This window comes from Cyprinodon variegatus, unplaced genomic scaffold (assembly GCF_000732505.1).
Source record: "Cyprinodon variegatus isolate N-32 unplaced genomic scaffold, C_variegatus-1.0 Scaffold1716, whole genome shotgun sequence".
Taxonomy (NCBI): Eukaryota; Metazoa; Chordata; class Actinopteri; order Cyprinodontiformes; family Cyprinodontidae; genus Cyprinodon; species Cyprinodon variegatus.
In genome coordinates, this window is record NW_015152169.1 from 30400 (window position 1) to 51103 (window position 20704).

Below are 20704 nucleotides of genomic sequence, written 5' to 3' on the forward strand. Positions count from 1 at the left end.
ATATTTATCTTGCACATCTAAGAAATACATATTGATATATTTCGAAATATTTTAAATGTTAATTTAAAATTAAATTACTAAAAATATATATATATTTTTTATGTCTTAATCAGGGTCGTTGGGCGGCGCCCTAGCGTGCTCTATTGGCCAGCCGCCACTGAAGATGACCCTGTTATAATGATTAAAAACAAAATAATTGACTGTTTTCCTTTATATGTTTAGAATTTACAGAAAATCTGCTACAAAAAGAAAATAAATTAGTGTTTGGAGAAACATGGAGCTTTAAAATGAGAATATGGTGGAAACTGTCAGAGCAGGAAAGATTACAATTAAGGAGAAAGGAGGCAGTTTGGTGCCAATTAAAGGTGCTCCTACATCACTGTAAAGATAATAAATATTAGATTATATTTACCAAAGTTGAGCAAAAATGCTTAACTTCCTGAAGAGTGAAATTTGCTCAACACATGACTTTCTCCTTGGAGCCAAAGGAATGTTTGAAGGACATGGAGGAGGAAGTAAAGGAAAGCAAAGAGTTGAATCAGGTGGAGAGAAGTGTCCGTTTATTTTGAGCTGTATCTCTGCTCCGTGGGTCACCCAGGTTCATAAAGCAGCGCTCTAACAGGATACATGAAGCAGACAGCTGTGTGCTATCAAGCTCCTCCAGACTCAACAGCGATCATAACTCTTTTGGCTGAAATGAGCTCAGCTCAAAGTCCCTTTAGAGATGTTTTTGTTACGACCTTAAGTTTGCTCTCGTCCGAGGCAGGAAGCTTTAAACTTTAACCAATTTTACTGGGAGTTTATCTGAGGAAAGCACAACTGTTAACATAAGGTGCATTTGTCTTCACCCCCTTTTACCCTGATTCCCTTCACTAAAATCCAGTACAGAAGAGACCTTATTAAGGTCATAGGGAAGGGAATGTAAAATCATTCTGGCTTAAACATGTATATAAATCTACTCTTTATCAGACAATATTGTCCCAAAATTTAGAAAATCTAATTTAAAAGAAAATTCTGTCTTAAAATCTGTGGGTTTTTTGTTGTTATCTTATGCAGGCCAATTAGCTAAACGTCAGCCTGAACACCTAAATTCATCCAATCATATATCAACGGTCATCTGTCAATCACATTTTTTTCGGTCATAGCATCTTGATTCATATGATGCAGCTAAAATACGCAACTGTTAAAATAAGAAATAATAATCATTTACTTTACGTCCCAGTGTTCACGGGGATGGGCGTCTGTGTCTTCAGCAGGCATAGAGCTAACAGAACTGGCAGCGTTGCGAGGCAAGGGCTCAAACATGTACGGCTGTAAGCCTTCTACATCAAACCAAGCTTCTGCCGCCCTGGCGTCCTCTTCCACAACAACTTTGTCCCCACTTTCCTCCTCTAAATAAAAGATGTATGACGGAGGAGACTCATTCACGACCTCTGATACAAAACTCTCCTCCTCTTGCATGTTTCCTCTGTCCATAGCGTTCCTTGACAGCGTTGTTTCTAAGTCACCAATTTAGTGCTACTTGGTCCCAATGGAATTTCCCTTTGGGACCCTACTAGCACTAAGTTGCTAACTGATTAGCAAGATGCTTCAGACAAACCGGCCACAACCAAAATGCTTGCGAACCTTGCGAACCTTCCTCCACAACAATCCCACCCCCTTGATAGACGACCAATCACATTCACTGTGTTCACTTCTGTAAAGTCGTGCACCACTCAGGAGAATTCAGAAATGCTACGGTTGGATCAGCCGTTTCCCTACAACTTTAAACTTTAACCGATTTTACTGGGAATTTATCAGAGAAAAGCTCAACTGATTCCCTTAAATAAATTCCAGTACACAGGGGACCTTATTAAAGGTCTATATTCAGATGTTCTTTGAAGCTTGTTGGAGGAAGACTAAGGAATAAAGTTGGATCATTTAAAACAAAGCTTTTATCATATATATTCAGCTACTGTGTTCTGGTCGGTCAACTAAAACCCAAATGAAACCCATTTAAGTAGTTTTTTGAGGGTATCATCAATAGTCCAACTCCTAAAACACATTTAGTGAGCAGAACCAGTAGCATCCATGTTAGGAGTCCCACTCAGAACCAGGACGTTTAATGATCTTTATCTGTGTCCTGACGCGTCTTCCATCCCGTAGAGGCCATGTTCTGGACTCCAGTGTCGTTTTCTTTAAGTGTTCTCATGGCTTCATCCATGCCTGCTCCACCTTCAAGAGTCAGCCATGTTTACCATGGATCCGTCATCGCCGCCATTGACTCTGGGTTCAGACGTCTCACATGTTTGCTTGTTTGTTTCTGTTGACACATTGCCACTGCATGAGGTAATGATACCCTTGTTTTTTGTTTTTGTTTTTTGGTTTTCTTCTCCATTTTATCCTCACCTGCCCCCCCTTCCCCCTCCTTTTCTATTATTTTTCCGTTTCTTTTTGTTTTTTGACGACAGCAAGTTGGAATAGATCAGGGTGACATCCCAGATCTCTCACAGGTCAGTGTACATGCCACCTTCCACCTCTCTATTCACCTCCAGCTCCTCTTGTTTTTCCGTCTGTCCTCCCCTTTGTTTTCAGATTCCAGCTGTGTATGACGCTTTGTCTTGTCCTTAACGCCTTCACCCATTAACTCACCATATTTATTCTGGGTTTTTAACTGTTTTCCCCTCTGAAACAAACCTTTTGTTGACCTTCTCTCCCATATTTAGCTGTATTTTAACCTGCCATCATGTCTAACCTGATCTGTTTGAAGGTATCTCTCTTGGCTCTTCCCAAGTCTCCTTCCCTGCTTTCTCTTTCCTCCTAATTTCTCATTATAGATCCAGGTTGGGGTGCCTCAGTTTGGCCCCTAAGCCACAAGCTAAATTGATGAAAAGACTCGTATTTGTTTAAAGAGAGAGAAAAAAAAAGAAAACAATGAGACCGTGCCTTGAAATTAGGAGAACAAACATAATGAAGAGAAGAAAGGGTTTAGAAAAATAGAGCATCTCTGCCTGGATAAGGAATGGGATTTTTTTCTTTTAATCATCAAATGTTTTAATTTGCTTTTCATCGAGCTGTGAGGCTGTTGACTAAAATTCCCTGAAGCAAAGTTGTTTTCTTTAATGCTCTTTGTTGTATTTGTTTACCTCGCTTTGACTTTATTTTCTCGGTCAGATTGTCCCCGATTTTGATCCACGTTTGATAGCAAAAAAAAACTAGTTTAGTTCTGTTTTTTTTTAATATATCTTCTTTAAAAAAAAAAAAAATCCAGAAACGTCACTAAAAGAGCTGCAGCTAATGATTGACTTGTTTTCATCGTTGCTCATCAGTTGATCTAAATAACTGATGTGAAACTTTGCTCCGAGGGCCTCATTAGTTAAATTTTCTCTTAGCCAACAGTTTAAATATCAGACGTGTGATTCGACATCATTTGAAAACAAAGTCTTTCATCTTTTAAAGGTAATGAAATGACAGAATGATTTGCTTTTATATGCACATCACAGTAATGGCTAAGCAATTTATCATTATTAGTTTGATTTAATATTTAAAGAAGAAAGAGCAGTGAAAAGTGATCACTTAACTTTATTTTTTAGCCCTGTGTTTTAAAAAAAAAAGACAATCTAGATTTAAAATAAAAAAACACAATTGCATTGTTTTATTTCAAGTGAATATCATCAACTTATCTTATTTTAAGAGTAAAAATACTCATTCCATTGGCACAACTATATAATTTACCTACTGAATTAAAGGGTAAATACACTTAATTTAACACATTTAAGACTTATTTCTAGATAATTTTTACAGTATGAACATGCTGTGTGTCTTTGCCATGGAGATTAATACTCCCCATCTGAAGGTGGTGGCAAACACTAAACGAATAAAGAAAACAAAGTTTTCCCAGTGGGTGGACAGGTTCTATTACCGGTAATATATAAATAAAAAACCTAAATAACTTATAAGCTAATATCTGACACTTACTCATAACTAGCATGTCTAAAATTGCTAAAACATTAACTCATGGGTGTAGAACCTCAGAGAATGTACATTCTTGACCGATAAATTATTTGCATTTGTAAATCCAACTTGAAAGGACAAAAATGAAACTGTTTGGCCTTCCTGTTATCTTCTGAAATTCTCCTTCTCTAGCTTCTCTCCCTCAGTCTGATGAACTACCAACTTATATGGTACCTGAATACTTTTACCTTTTTAAAGATGTATTCTCCCCCAAACGATTTAAACCTTTTCTGGTTTGAAAAGGCCAACTTCTCCGTTAGCTTTAAACGATTATAGTCGGACTGTTCGGGTGTCTCATGTAGATGTTATCAGAGGGAAAAAAACAATTAAAATCTCCTCTAAACTAAAAATGCTTGGTAAAACTGAACATTTTCAGTTTGCAATAAACACACTTTCTTCTGTTTCTGCTCTGTGTGCCTGTTGCTGCTCCTTTACTCATCAATTTTTAATACTAAGAGCCTCTATTCGACACTGGCTGACTGTCGGAGCTCAATTTATTGATATACAAAGGTTATTAACATTGTAATGTTATATTTATACAAACTTACATACAAGCTGGACTAAAAACATTATGTCCGTAGCTTTTCTGACTGCCTTGTGTCTTTATTATCATTTTAACTGATAGTTTTTTAACAAGCAGCCTCTTTGGTGGCTTGTTTTCCTCTTCAACATCCTAAAATCTTTTGTACATTTTGGATCTGTGAGAAACGTGTCCCTGATCACAGGGTTCCCGTAAAATCGATGATGTTTGCAGTAGAGTCTGGACTGAGTTGAATAATGCTGTATTTGCAGTCAATAATGAGTGTTTTTCTTCCCCTCCTACTCTGTTGCAGAAGACTAAAGGATCATACATTGTAGGTGGTGGGTTACTAACTGTACCGCTTCACCACTCAAACCTCCATAAAGGAAAATTCCTCCTTTGACCTAGGCTCTATTTTTCTAGACTTTTCTGTTTGGTTGTTTTTTTTTTGAGCAGGGACATTTTGGGGGAAATTTCTCAGTGTTGCATAAGAATCCTGGAGTCGTTTAGTCTGATGTTGCTTTAGCGTCATTCTGCAGGGTAATGGTCAAAGTCTTTGCTTTTTGCCTCTTATTGATGTAAGGTTTTTACATAACTCAAAGTAAACATTAAAAGGCAGCTTTTTAAAGCGTTGCTGTCATTTTTTTTTTTACAGATTAAAATCTTTAAATGCTCATCAGTTCAGGTTGTGTTGCATCAGCCATGCTGACAAAACCAAATCAAAGGTTTTTATCTTGTTTTTTGTTCTTTTTTGATAAATTTCACTTTCATAAAAGTTAAATGAAAATGATTTAAAGATGATAGAAGCTGAGAGGTCAGTGTTCCCAGATTGTACTTTGTGTTATTTTGGATAACTGTGTTAGAGCTGTGAACATAGTGGGGTTTGTTGTTCAGTTGTGACTGATGAATAAACAGAGCTCTTCTTTGATTACAACCCTTGTATTAATAATAATACATCTTTATAAACTGTAGGAACCCTGGACAGAGTTCTTAGCTGTTGATCTTAGCTTCATGTGGTTTCAAACATATACTTTGAAGGTTTTCAGGTGGCTGTTGTTCAATAGGACTCACAGAGTTCTTACAATCTAAGAGTTTTGGAGATCTTTCTCCAGGTTCCTTTTGTCTTATTTAGATCCACCGCTTGGGATTAAACCCAAAGCCGTCTGTGGATCTGTCTATAGCTGTAAGCATTTTTGTGACTGGAAGAAAGTGAGTTTCTTGTGTAAAGTGCTTGAAATGCTCTTTATGGCTAGAAAAAAACGACATAGATTCGGTCCATTTAACACTCTAAAGGGCCTTGATTCTATTAAGAGACAGAAAGAAGTGGAATAATGGTGCCCAGGTTTAAAAATAGGGGAATTTTCCTTTACGACTCTGCATGTAGATCATACCTACTGTTTCAGACTGTGCAACTTTAACACCTTGAGCATTTACAGGCATGACCATCTATTTTTCTTTCCACTGTAAAATGGCCCGATGTCGAGTCAGTTAATTCACGCGTGTCTGCTTCAGGTGGATTGCTCATAGCCGCCACACATACACAGAAATATGAACACAGGCAGGTTTGACACAAACGACAAAAGGCCATGGAAGCTCATGAATAGAAAATGAGGCTTCGCTCCTGCACCCCTCCATCTTCATCTGCATGAGGAAGTCTCTGCAGAGGTTTTTTTTTTTTTTTGTCACTCATCTGAATTCCATCCTCCTCCTTACATGGTGTTCATATCGTGTTTGTCATGCACAACAGCGTTGCTCCTGTGTGCTTGACAGAATAGTGAATAGCCTGGTTATTACAGTGCAGTTATTGTCATTTTTATGCTGACTTTTATCCACATCTTTTAAAAGTTGAACGTAAAGTATTTGCTCGACACGGACCAGTGTTTCCTATGGTGGTTTTAAAGAGCTCTGGTTTCAAAAACTCTTATTCGCCGTCATGTACTGATAAAAAAAACAACTATAAGATAGTATGTACTGAAAGGTTTTAGATTAATATTTTATAATGCTTAAATTGATAAATCTATAGACTATTAAATTAATATCATGCAATATATTATTGAGGTATGCCTAAAGGAAATATATGCTGCTATTTTGCATGTACAATAAATCTGAAATTATCTTAAAATTTATGTTTAATTATTTTAAGGAGAACAAAGAGCTCATTTTGATGCCTTTATATACACTGAAAAATCTGATCTTTCTCAAAACAACTGCTTAAGTTCAAGTAAATATGTTTTTCTGACGATGGAAATTGTATTTATTTGCCCCAAAATAGAATATTATTATCAACTTAACATAGGAATGGTTACTTTCTTTCTTGATCTAAACATAAATCATCGTATTCCACTGGCTAAATGTCAGACATGCTCAAATAAAGGGGAAATACAGTTATTTATGTTCCTACTTTTCTTGCAATGTGAATTTGACTTTTATGGTTTTATGTGGATGGGACATCAGCAACATTAGCAGTTTGCTGTGGTCGGTTGACCAGCTCCCCTTTACACAGTAGGAAAAAAGTTACACAAGCAATAACTAGGTTAATCACTGTTGAAATTGCCCCTTTTTGGTAGAATAGGGACATAAATGGACAAAGCAAGTTGGCTAATGGTAGCAATCTTCCTTGAAGAATACAAGGCAAGGAGGAGGACCAGAATCTTGCTGCGTGAAGAACACTTCCTTTTGGACTTATCTAGTTCGCACTTCATACGCCATATATTCTGGCATAACACAGGTTTTACCATGGAAAAGTCTCATTTCTGTTTCATTACCCTTTTATTAAAGAATCGTCAGTCAGAAAATATAGGTTACGCCTTCCACATGTTGCAGTCAAGTCTGAAAACACACTAGAACTCATAGCCTCACAGTGTTACTTTGTGTGTAAAATTTAAAATGACAAAAAAAAACATCATGTTAAATAATATCTCTTTATTTTTCTGTAACGGCTGAAATAACTGGTGCTTTAAACCAGAAGATTAGGATGTATTTTGCATGAATTTTGTTTTTTACTTAAGATAAAAACTTTTGCGTAGAACACACTGGTCTGTGTCTAGTATTCATACACTAGATCTTTAGAAGATGGTTTAATTTTCTATCTGGTAGAGCTAATATTGACCAGGTGCACAAAGGGTTTAGAAGTGTTTGTTAATGTACATTTAAGTACATTTACAGTCAAAGTTGACCTCTTTTTAAGTTGCATGTCGCTGTCTCTTTAACTGCCAGCCGACGTTTTGGGAGGGTCCCATCATCTAGCCAGCAGTTTCTGCATCTGTGTGCAGGTCTGCTGCTCTGCCAGCAGCATTCTTGTGGAGACGGGCAGACATGACGTTGTCATATTTGCACAGTGGGAGAATTTCCCATGTGTGTTTTTTCAGCTAAATGAGTTCCTAGCTGCTGCTGGGCTTTTTTTCCCCCCTTTTTTTGAATGTTTCTTTTCTTTTACACTTTGAATTAATTTCTCCCTTTGCTTTTCTTCCTCTTTTCTGTGGTCTTTTAACCACTAATGAAGCACCTAACAACCACAGGATAGTTTGCCCAGCAGCTGGAGCTCCACCTGCTCCATCTGAAGCTGAACTGTTATCTTTAGCTGCATAGCAACAGTCCTTAGTAACCTGTTCACTAACTAATTTAGATGGAGTTATGTTTAGCCTCCCATTGATGGGAGTCATTTAGATGCACTCTCCATGGTGTTTTTTTTTTTTTTTCTGGACAGGCAATAAGATGGAGTGTAGGATAATAGTTTCAAAGTGCAACAGGTAAAGGGTGGGAACATAATGAATCTAAAATCTGACGAATCAAATGAATCCTGGCATTCAGAGCAGTGCTAAATAAAAAAGGTAGAGGGAAGAAAGGGTTTGCTGGAGATATCGTCGCCTTCTGCTCATTTGAAGCAAGGAGGGAAAAAAAAGCCCCGTCTCTCCTTTATTCCCCCACCTTTTCCCTCACTCTTTGTTTTTCTACCTCCTCCTTTGTTCTTCTGCTAACAATGTGAGTGTTTGCTGCATGTTGCCATGGCTATTCTTGGAGCCTGATGCACTCCGTTACCTTCCTGAGAGACCGACTAACTCTGGGTGCTGTGTTCGTGTGTGTGGGATTTTTATTTCATTTTGTTTTTCTTTCATTTTTTGCATTTGAGAGAGAGGAATGTTCCCCAGAAGCCTTTTCAGATTGGTGAACATCTCTGTTTGTCTTTTGCTGGTGCTCTCACGAACCTCAGGCCCCCAGCAGCCTCCTGGAGGCTTTGGAGCAGCACCTGGCCTCCCTGGAGGGCAAGAAGACGAAGGAGTTTAATGCAGACACAAGGTGCACTTACACTCACTCACTCACAGTTGATCTTAAAGAACCCCCCAGCTCTCCATTCAGCTCTAACACATTGTTGATTTCTCTTCTTCTCTTCTCCAGAGCGTCCACCCTGTCGAGTGCCGTCTCATCTCTGTCCTCCACTGGCATGTCCTTCAGCCGCATGGACGAGAAGGAGAAGCAGCAGGCCCTGGAGGAGGAGCAGGCCAGGCTGCAGGCTCTCAAGGTAAACGGCCTTTATTTAGCCCCCCCACCCACCTTTAAAGGAGGCGGTTAGGCTCTGAGCTGGAGCAGCCAAGAGGCTCTCAGCAGGAGGGCCGGTATGTTCCCATCCGTCCTTCCTCAAGTGACTTAGAGTGGCTCTTTTGGAGGCAGTTCATCAAGCTCTGTGCAGCTGCTTCTTAGGATGCAAAGGGCTTCACGCTGTTTCTATTTGAGATGCTTTCATTAGGAGAACATTTACCCTTTATAAGTGGGTTTAAAATTAGCTTTACTTCTAAAATCTTTTTGCATGTTAAAGAAATATACTGATAAAACAAATTTTTTTATGTTTTATTCAGTTAAATTTCTGCAGCATCTCCCACTTGTAACTAGATGCTTCATGATACTGCAGATTTCTTACACTGACTGGCCACTTTATTAGGTACAGACCCAGAAAAGTGTCTGAAACCTTCCTCAGATGTGTTTAGTCCGTTTTAGGGCATTTACAATATAATTGCAATTTAATAAAATGTCAGAGGCTTTTAGTTTTAATCACATTTAACACGAATGAGACACTAATTTCCTGACTCCAGCCCTTTAGATGGCGGCAGCACGCTTTAAGAAGGGAGGCGAGTTGCAGCTAACCTGCAGATCCAGGCAGACTAATAGAAATTATAATATTATAAAACAAAGGTTACAGTCCTGCTACAATGGACTCTAAACAAATGAAACCATGGAGTAAAACATCTCCTTACCTGTTGGTAACACAAAGTAAAATAGAAATAAAACCACAATATTGGTTGAAAATGATCCCTGTTTGACAAAATCATTCAGCCTTTAGTCTGAGAGGACTTTAAAGCCACAAAATCGATTCAACCGATCCAGGAGTCTTTGTCGATTCTGTCTCGCACTAAAGCAAACCTATAGCAGATCTTCTTAATCAGGATGCTAAAAACATTCCCCAATCATTTGTGGAAATCATCACCCTAGTTAGTGAGAAATTGCACCGAAAAGGAGACTGTTAGATATGCTGTATTGTTTTATTTAGCCACTGACCTTAGCGCTCAGACTAGTGTGCAGCATCTCACTCCTTCTCTCTGTACTCCTGCTCCACTGCTTGTCTGCCTGCTCTCAGCTTCGTTTCTGCTTCTTCATGCAGCTAAAGCAAATGCTGTGTTCACATGGATGAAAACAACCTTTACTACGATAAAGGCTGTGAATAAACAGTAACAGGGCTTTTGCTATTCATTATAAAAAATAAAAATCAGCAGAAAAAAGAAAAAGCAGAAATTTTGAGACCTATCCTTAAGGTAAAGAAGCTGTTTCTCATGTGGGTTTTTCTCAGACATCTGCAGTAAAATCATAAATAATATTTATTCTGGATACAATATGGTCATTTCTACAGCAACACCATAGAAAGGGTTGCATCACCGCTCAGGAGCTGAAAGAAACAAAATCCCAGAAATTTGACAAAATAATTTTTTTAATGTCACTTAATATCTTTAAGAAAGCAAAAATATTACTTAAAATGTCCAGTTTTAGTGTGTTTATATCATTCAGTTGTATGTGTTACTTTATTTTGTTCGCAATTTTCTTCACTGTAGCAGCAGTATTCAGATTTCCTGGCTGTGATTAGTTGGTTTTATCCATCTGAATGCAACGCTTCAAGATGAGTGCCGTGATCGGCTGATAGGGGTGATCAACTCTTGAGCGCAGAGATGTTGATGTTGAACGAGCAGAAAGAAAGCTTAGCAAACAAAGCTGATGGAGCGGTTTGCCAGAGTTGAGAGTGAGATTTCATCACTGCATCCTGCTCTCATTGAGTGCCCAGGTTGGTGGCATGGTGTGCAGCAGGTGCCAGATTAACATCCTGCTCTAAGCAGCCATCAGTAGCGTAAACTGCGTTCCTCCATAACCCTGTCCCTTCACCACCTGAACTGCTGATCCATGGCAGGATGGATCCACCATCCTGAAGGTTGGAGCAGGTAAAGCTTTATTCTTGTGATCCGGTGTGTAAGCTCGCTTCAGGCACCAGATTAGCCCTTAAACACGTCCTGTCTTTTATACCCCTTCTGTAACCAGAGGTCATGTGACATCTGCCAGGTATTTTAATCCACACAGCTGCTGCTGCTACAGATTAGCTCTTTTTCTGAGCGTTCTCTTCTGGAAAAAAATCTCAACAAATCAACAGTTTACAGGTTTTCCGCGAGTCATTAAATAATTATTTTTTAAATTACGGCCTCAATTGGCATTAAAATTCGTCAAATGTTAATATTTTGGCATTTAAAATGCATTATTTTAAAAAATTATTTATAAAAACAATTTATTAAGGGATATATATATATATTTGCAAATATATCGCAATATATTTGCATATTTCCATGGAACTGCTTCTGGTTAATCGTAAAGCTGTATATTTGGAAAAGAAGATCGAGGCGGACAAAAAGCTAGAGAATAAGAAAATACAAATTTCAACAAAAAGTGGCTGAAAAACGAGGAATTGCAGCCTGCCGACGCTAAAGACGAAGAAGGAATTTGCCGTCTATATATGAGAGTCATGGGTACCTGTTGATGGCATTAAAATTGATTTCTAAGTGAATCAAAAAGCATTAAATTAGAGTTGCCAGGGGTTGATGTTAAAGATTTTTACCACCTGCCCTTTGGGCAAGTGACTTTCACATTTCATTTGCCCAGAAACAATTTTCACTTGCCCAGTATAATGTGTGGTAAATATAGTTCCTAATAAGCATTTTTGTATTTATATCAATGAAACATGTTTGTTTTTTTAAATGTTTTTTGTAACTCAGTATTTTTTAAGTTGACAGGTTCCTGGTGTGTATATGCATGCGTCAGATAATGAACTCAAGCCTACATTACCATGTTAACATGCTTTTCAATCCTTCCTGCACATTCTTTTCAAACTAAACTTTGCTTTAAAGTGTTGTATGCTTGGAAAAATATAAATTGTAATGTTAAAAATCTTAAGTTAAAAACTTAAGATAAATCACGAGACAGAAGTCAATGTCACAAATGAATAACTTTTATTTTAGAGTCACAGTATGTTTATACAAGATAATACTATTAATATAATGTGACTTTTCTAGAGAATCATTATACAGTTATTTTATTCAGGGTTTCCACAGTCTTACATAATTTCAGAATTCCCTGACTTTTAACTGCCTCAGGATTAGTTTTCCCTGACAAAATAAATGCATTCGTTTGTTGTTTGTCGGTAACTACATCAAAATTACTAGCCTGACGTAGTCCGACTCAATTCTAGTCAGAATATGAGTCTGATACTGCTCCATAGAGCTGTGATTATGGGGCGTGTTTCGAACGGACCAGGAAAAAAAATGCCTCTGCACTCAATTGGATAGACCTACAACCAATAAGAGCAACGGAGTGCGTGACGTATGTTAAGCGACGCATAGTTGTTGTCAACAAAAATCAAAGCGTGCAGTTGCACGCCTATAATAAGAAGATGAGACTTGATCGCGTTTCTCTGTTCCTCTTTTAAAATTAATTTGCTGTCGATATCTTCTAGAACAGACCTAATAGCAGAATCTACTCACCCAAACTCTCCAGCGGCAGCCATTATTGTTGTCACCCAAGCGCACATTGGTCACGTGGTTGATTACGTTACTGTTGATCATCTGTCCATCATCGTATAAAGCCCGCCCTGACAATTTGATTGGATCGCCTGACAGTGGGCGATAATACTCACGCTACTATGGAGCAGAGCCAGACCGAACTTCCCCGAACTCAAACTTTGTGGGCGGGACTAAGTTCGGAATGGCTACAAAATTACCGCTAGGTGGACAAAAATCACGCCATCTGGTGGAAAATCACCCGGCTTTTTCAAATCACGCCAGAATGCGTACAAAACAACAAAAATGGCGCCGGCAACGCTTCTGGGTCGTTTTCATGTAATGTCGGTGATTTTAAAGTAATTTTGAGTGATAACTAATTTTTTTGCGATCATTGCACTTGCAATGAAATTTGTACTCTCATAACAATAAAAACTACTTGCCCCGGGAGATCGGGCGATGGTTAACATCGAGCCCTGGTTGCACATTCCTGTACTAACCCTGGTTTAGAAAATACTGAACCGACCGTAACATTTCGTGAAGTTTCTAGTGAAATGAACATGGTTTCATTCCAGTGTTGTAATGTGTAAAAGCAGCAGCCTGATTCTCCAAAACTACACACTGTACGCCTCTGCACAACACTGCCCGCTGTGTGCTGGAGCTCACAAATGCTGATGGCCCATCCGCTGAGTTCTACTTCTTTGAGGTCTAAACTCCAGTTGAAAATAAAAGGCCAGAGGCTTCATACGCCACAGAATGTGTCGGCATTTTTCACTCCAGCGCTGGGAGTCCTGCCTCGCAGCAAACTGTAATTGAGTAAGAGCTCAGTGGGAACTGCAACCCAGGCACACAGCAGCTCAGAGCCAGTTTGTGTGTGTGCACTAAAGCTTTAGCTGATGTGTAGCATCTAGTAAGGAATATGTGCACTTTGCTCAGCAGTGCGGTCTGCGTCGGCTCCCGCCAGCCTCTTGTGTACATGAATCATGTGAGATTATCCACAGTGTGTTGCCTGGGTGTCTCCATCTGTTTGATTAAATTTAACTTTGCTGTTTACTCTGCGCCCTTGGTTTGTCCCGCTGAATCTTTTTTTTTTTTAGAAAGGAGAGCAGAGATTAAGCTGAATAAGAAACCCGGGGTCATCTGAAAGCTTCCCCGTCCAGCTGTTTGCTCTCTGGTGTCCATATGGTTCCACATACCCGTACAAAAACACACTTACACGCTTAGCTACTGTCCAGCTGGGGCTTTAGTCCAAACAATACCAGCAGTTGTTATTTTTTTTTCCCTCCTCTCTACTCTGTCGGAATAGAAATGAGCAGGAGGCCGGATCAGAGGGAGATTCTGTTTTATTAATCCGCTCTGAATCCTTTAAAGGCAGCAGAGGTTGTAAAGTGACTCAGAACATTTCTTCACCCTAAAGTTGTGCACAGAATAAAAACCTCTGTCTGGCCTTGTGTAAATAAACCACATGAAGGCGCTCGGAGGAGCCGTGTTTTCATTCCATACCAATAACCTGCCTGACTGCTCCGCTGGAAATTGCCTCATTCGTCGAGCACACGGTTTGTTTTCCCAAAGAGGGGATTTTCAGGAAATCTCCCACTGCGGATTCCTGGATAAAAAAAAAAAGAAAACTTTTGGATGGATCCCTGTAGAGCAAATGAAAAGGTCTGATGTTTGATGTGAGATTATAAGCATAAGAGGTTAGGATTATTTTCTTAATTTCTGGATTAACTTTTAGTCGACAAATTGACTTTTTTTGTTCTTTGAAGTCAAATAAATGTGATTTTCAACACTTTCGCCTATTAAAACCACATCGTAAATGTGGGAAAGTGTGAAAAGTTCTTGGAAAAGGAAGCAGTGTCTCATGTTTTTCCGGTTTCCTCCCAGTTTCTCACCTGAGATCGATCCAGAAGCTTCGCTCCGTTTCCCAGATGTCAGCAGCGTAACGAAAACAAACCCTGCTCTTCTTGTCACCTCATTTTTTTCACATCTATTGGCGGCGTCACCAGCCAGAATGAAGTTATATTAAAATGCATAATGTGTCTGTTTTAGCGGTGGACAGACTGTGCTGATGTTTGCCTCACCAGAGAATGAGGCTCTGTTCTCAGCAGCACCTGGGTCACAGAACCCCGACAGAACGGGGTTGGCTCCTACATAGAGCAGGGGTCATATTCTCAGTCTTTCAGCTTCAAAAAAGCCAAACATTAAACCCAAAGGCAGCTGTTTTAACTTTCTGTTTTGTCCCTGTTATGTTGATGAGTCAGATAAGCTGTTATCATGAACTTCTTAGAGATGAATTCATCTTTTCTGTCCATTTCCAAACCTGTGAGGATCCAGGACAGCCGAGCCTCTCTGCACGCTGCGCTGTCATCTTCACTCCACTCACGTCTGATGTCTGTGTCTTCCAGGACCAGCGCCTGAAGGAGATCAGCATGCAGACTCCCCCCTCTGCCTCCCCCAGCAGCCAGTCGGTCGGCAGCGCCAACAACAACAACCACATCTCACAGACCCCGGAGTTGTTTGGCTCCGCGCTGAATGCAAACAGGTGCACAAGCTAAGGCAGACGCCATCATGAGTTTGCTCATGCTATTAAAATTCCTTCATTTTTCTGATAAACCGACACTTTTTGAAAGGAATCTGCAGCCGATCAGTTTATTCTGTTTTATCCTAGTTCGGGTTGTTTTGGTAAAAATCTCAAAAATCTTATCTGCAGCCCTGATCTGATCTGTTGAAGCACATAATGCACATAGAATCTACTGCATTTAAAAAATGCTAATTAAAATGAATCCCTTAAACCATCTGCTATAAATCTACATGTGCATTTCAATGACTTAAAATATGCTCAGAAAGTTTGTCCATTTCATTAAATAGATTAAAACTGAAACTATTAAAAATTATTATGTTCATTACACTTAGGAGCTCAAAGGCTTTTCATTTCTGGATTATAGCAAGTAAAAAAAACACAAATTTAAAATCTCAAACCAGGTAAAACCAACTAAAACCTATATTTTTTATAGCCTAATTATGTGGAACATGTCACTCTCTGAATAATTACTTGATCAAGCCTTTATAGTAATAATACTGTACAGTATTTTGTGTTGTTAAATGGTCATTGGGCATCCTGCATCCATTGTGTTTGGACTTAGACTCAGCTTTATTTATCCCTTGGGATTACTTCTTCAGAGAAATTCTGGTTCCAGTAACTTATATAGAGTACAAAGAGTTAAAAAAAAAGATGCCATTAAAGATAAACATACAACAGACAATAAAAAAGAGTATATATATAGTACAAAAAGTGTTAAAAAAATTGTAATGTCCTGGAATATGTTTCCTTTAGATATAAAAAAAATATCTGCACAGTAGAGAGCTAAGGGAAGACTGCACAGTAGTTGACTTGGATTATTGCACTTGCACTGCAGAGATGTATTGAACTTATAGATAAGTAAAGTACACAGTAGTTGGCATTTGTTATTACACAGTGAGAGAGAAGGATATTGCACATATTGGTATGCAGCTGATATGTTAGGTGTAGAGGTAAGCTTGGTTACTGCAAACCTTTGGACTGATGAAACACAGTGGAGCATCAGCAGCAGATGATCTGCCTCCCAAATATTCACTGACTCTAGAAACTTGGATTCCTTCTCTCACAACCGTTCCTCTGGGATCAGGAAACTTCTTTTCTGTTTGAAATAAAACATTTACTTTATGTCCCTATATAACTCTTGAATTTCAGATTAGATACAGATATAAAGACCTGATATGATAACACAATGAATCCTAATTACCTTTATTATTTAGCAGTGTGGAACATTGGTCACATACTCAAAGAACAATATATAAATATTAGAATATATCAACCTGAAAACAGAAGCAGAGCGTTTCTATCAGTGTGCTTATATGGAAATTCTAGATCCAGGCTGATATATTAAACTATTTGTTTTGGCTGTTGTTGGAACGATTTCCAAACTACATATGTGATCAGGAAATCCCTAATTTACTCTCATTTGTTACGTTTACATCCACAAATTTCTCCATCTAATCTAAACCTTTGTTGATCAGAAATTGTAAATGTGTTTAAGCCGGGCTTACACTTTTTTTTGCCCTATTCGGACCGACTTTCCAGTCGTGCAGGAATTTTCCGATCGGGCTGATTTTCAGACCTCCCAATCAGGAATCGTGAGGTCGGGAGAAAATCAAACATGTTTGATTTTCAGTCGACCGTCATTAGCAAATCGCTTAGTGGGCAAACAAGGATTCTTCTTCTTCTTTCTCTTAGATGTAAACACAGAAGCATGGTTCTGATGTGTGTGTGTTTATACATGCACCAAACTGTCTTAATTTTCCATTAAGTTGTCCCGCTGATGTTGCAGACATAAGCAGTAGAGACTATTTTACACCAAAGGTCAGAATGGGGGTGTAATCGGACAGGAAGACATCAATAACACCCCCTCTCTCGTTTGGAAGGAAACTTCTTTCCCATCGGACCAAATCTGATTAAAATATTCAGTCTAACATTTTAACATGAAACATTGTTGATCTAATCAGGCCTTCAATCCAAATATTTGTGTCCATGTAAACGTAGCTAATGTTGTAGCTTAGGTTAGATGCTCCTAGCTTCACACATTTGATCCCATAAACGCTGCTGTTACCTTTGATTTCTTCCTTTCAATTAACGTTCCATCAGTAGGCCTGATAACGACACCCTAAACAGCCAGTTTCCCTGATGTTGACCTTTTTTCTTTTTTTTTTTAAACAATGTCTTTTTTTTAATTTCCAATAAGAGTACTTAAAAAAACACGTGTTGCACCATTTGCACAATGAAGAGCAGGCAAACCTCGCTACATACACACATACAAAACGAAATAAAAAAATTTAATAAAAAAAAAAAATAATTATAATTAAAAAGAGTACGTACATAAAACAGTAACAATTATTACAATTACAAATATTAATATAGAAATTAATGAATAAAACTTTTACACTCAATAGCCTTACAAAGAAATACAATCTACTGTTGCTTAAAGTTGTAGGGAAATCAAATTAAATGTCAAATAATTCTGGCTTAAACATGTATAGAAATGTACTCTTTATCAGACCATATTGTGCCAAAAGTTAGAACATTTCTATTTAAAAAAATAAATAAAAAAATCCTGTCTTAAAATCTGTTTTTTTTTTTGTTTTTTTTTTTTTTTAGTCATCTTATGCAGACCAGTTAGTTATACATTTGCTTGAACACCTAATTTCAGCTGGTCATTTGTCAGTCAAATTATTTCGGTCATAGCATCTTGAATCATATTTCGCAGCTAATAAACGCAACGGTTGAAATAAAAAATAAGAATAATTTATTTACCTAAATTTTTTATAAAAAATGTATGACAGAGGAGACACATCCACGACCTGCGACACAATACTCTCCTCCCCTTGCATGTTTCCTCTGTCCATAGCGTTCCTGGACAGTGTCGTTTCTAAGTCGCCAATTTAGTGTTAATTTGTCCCAATGGAATTTCCCATTGGGAACCTAATAGCACTAAGCTGCTAACTGGTTATCAAGATGCTTCCGACAAACCGGCCACAACCAAACATGCTTGCGAATCTTCCACCACAGCAATCCTGCCCCCTTGATAAAAATCAATCACATTCACTTTATTCACTCGTGTAAAGTCGTGAACCACTCGGGAGAATTCGGAAATGCAGCAGTTGGAACGGCCGCTTCCCTACGACTTTAAGAAAGTCCATTAAGGGTGTCTATATTTCTTCAAATTCTTGTGCTTTACCTCTAACTATATAGGTTAACTTTTCTAATGTGACACACGTTGACATTTCTCTCATCCAAGATTTTATAGAGGGTATTTCAGTCTCCCTGATAATGACCTTTAATGGTTTCATTGAAATTAACAAGAGTGATTGAAATATTTCATACTGTGTGCAGTTAGTCTATAAACTAGGAGCTTCTTTGAGTTTAACAATGAGATCGTTCTTAATCGCCTGGTTGTTTATAAAAGCTTAAGAGAGAAGCCTCCCACTGTGGCAGAAATCTGCCAGGGACTCGAACGTCTGCTGCTGCTACGTCAGTTTGCATTCGGAAGCTCAGAAATCTCTCGGATTCCTTCCCAGGAAACAGAATAAGTATTTGGATTTAATAATCGAGAGAAGAATTTACACACTGTGAATTTACTGCCGCTAACTGTTTTATGGCTCAGGGGGGAGATTTTACAGCCCTGCAGAGAGAGGGGATTAATCTTGATCTGTGACAAACCAAGGTTTTTAGTGGCGACTTTAGCTATTTATGCTCAGTTGATTAAATATTAATACTCTCTCTCTGTCTCCTTTCATTTCTCTATACCTTTTCCTCTCCTGATGTCTTGATTTATTCCCCCACTTTCTCCTTACCTCCTCTTTGTCACTCAATATTTTTCTTTTCTTTTTTTTTTTTAACTCTTCCCTGCTGGGTTTGTGTTGCTCCTCAGCGTCCCCAACCTGAATAGTGACCTGTTTGATCTGCAGCCGGCCTTCATCCCCGCTGTGCAGAGCACTCCTTCCATCTCCAACGCCAACAGTGCCTGGGGAGGTAAGCTTTGAACGCACACATGAAGGCACCAGCAAGGGCATAGGACATGGCTGTCTCTAAAAGATTCACAAGAATATAAGTCAATTCAATGCTAAAATATTCACTTATCCTCCTTTTTTTTCTTTAGATCAGTAAAATAGATCTGGGAATAGTATTTTATATGCAGTAGTGTTTACATTTTACAAAATACAATCTTTATTTTGAGTATTTTCGTTGAACGGCTGACGTGACTATGTTTTATTAATATTCTGCTTTCTGCTCTTAATTCTGATTTATATCAAAATGGTTTTTCAGCACATTTATGATGCTTTACTTTTTAATAACAAGGTTCTGATTGCCTTTGGAAGACAAACAGCCCTCAGCATCACTAATCCTCCACTGTGTTTCACCAGTGGGTGAGATAATTCTTGTTCACATTTGAACCTTTATGTACAGAACTATATATTTAGATCAGTCTAGCCTATGGGTGAATGCAATTCCACGTTGATGCTGGATCTTGCCAGCTCTGTGATTTAAATGTCTTCCTCTTGGGTCTCACTCTCCAAATGTCCAAGTGAACCGAACACAGGAGACGTCGCCCTCCATTCTCATTTTACATGTTTGTCAGGGTGGAAAATGTGGCTGTGGTAGAAAGTGAGCCCCAGCGTAGGTGTTCATATATTAGCTTTGCCCTGTGTGTTCCTGGGGGGGAAGAAAGAGAGAAGGAAGCAGGCTGACATTTCAGCTCGCTATCAGCTGTCTTAAATCAAAGTGTAGCACAATGATGCATCTAGAAGCTCTGGTAGTGTGGGGGTATTAAAGGCTTTATGTTACAGGATTATGCTGAAGCTATTTTGAAGGCGCTTGGCTGGATTTCAAAGTAGGAGCTGCTTGTAAGAGACTGTGGATGTCATCGTCTGTGGTTCCGACTCCATTGCTCCCCATTATTTTCTGTACAACAAGGCAGCAATCTGCACAAAGTGATTAGATGTTTGTTCCGGAGATCAGTTGAGGTGAATGAAAAGGGGTCGCAGTGGGTTTTATTTTGTTGAAGGACTGCTTGATAACAAAGCTCTGCCTGTTAAAGTGGGCAGCATCTTGAAGAAATCAGCCATTAGCTGTTAGGTTAGCAGGGATTTACTCATTCGTTATTTATTTTTGACATTTTGGGATGTAAAATTAAATTCAAGAATCTAAACTCATTTTGTATTTTATTTACCTTCTGGTATTCATAAAGTATTTTTGATTTGAATTGAATTTAGACATATGGACTCAACTGTTTGTACCCATTAATTAATGAAAGAAGCAAATCCACAATGGTCAAAGGTAATAAGAAATAAAAACTCTATGTAAATGAAATGAAAACAAAAACAAACAAAAAAACCACTGGACTTTGTTTTCGAAGTTTGAAGACATTTCACTTCCTATCCAGAAACTTTTTTCAATTCAAAACTTTTTTTTTACTTTTTTGAAATGACTATGACCCGAATGACTTAGAATCTTCTCCAGCAAAAAGGTCAGAAATAGTTTTTGCAATCATGCTTCAACAGAATTATTTCAACTAAT

General features: G+C 38.4%; 1 protein-coding gene across 1 annotated transcript in view; it reads left to right on the forward strand.

Annotated features, from left to right (window-relative positions):
* The window catches only part of LOC107104383 (phosphatidylinositol-binding clathrin assembly protein-like), a gene marked incomplete at its 5' end in the record, with an annotated part of 62441 nt that overhangs the window by 11739 nt on the left and 29998 nt on the right, over positions 1 to 20704 (forward strand). Inside the window, 6 exons of the mRNA XM_015404374.1 lie at positions 2451 to 2492; positions 4827 to 4847; positions 8724 to 8809; positions 8909 to 9032; positions 15000 to 15136; positions 19059 to 19159. Of these exons, the coding sequence (XP_015259860.1) occupies positions 2451 to 2492; positions 4827 to 4847; positions 8724 to 8809; positions 8909 to 9032; positions 15000 to 15136; positions 19059 to 19159 (511 nt within the window). The remainder of the gene's footprint in view (positions 1 to 2450; positions 2493 to 4826; positions 4848 to 8723; positions 8810 to 8908; positions 9033 to 14999; positions 15137 to 19058; positions 19160 to 20704) is intronic.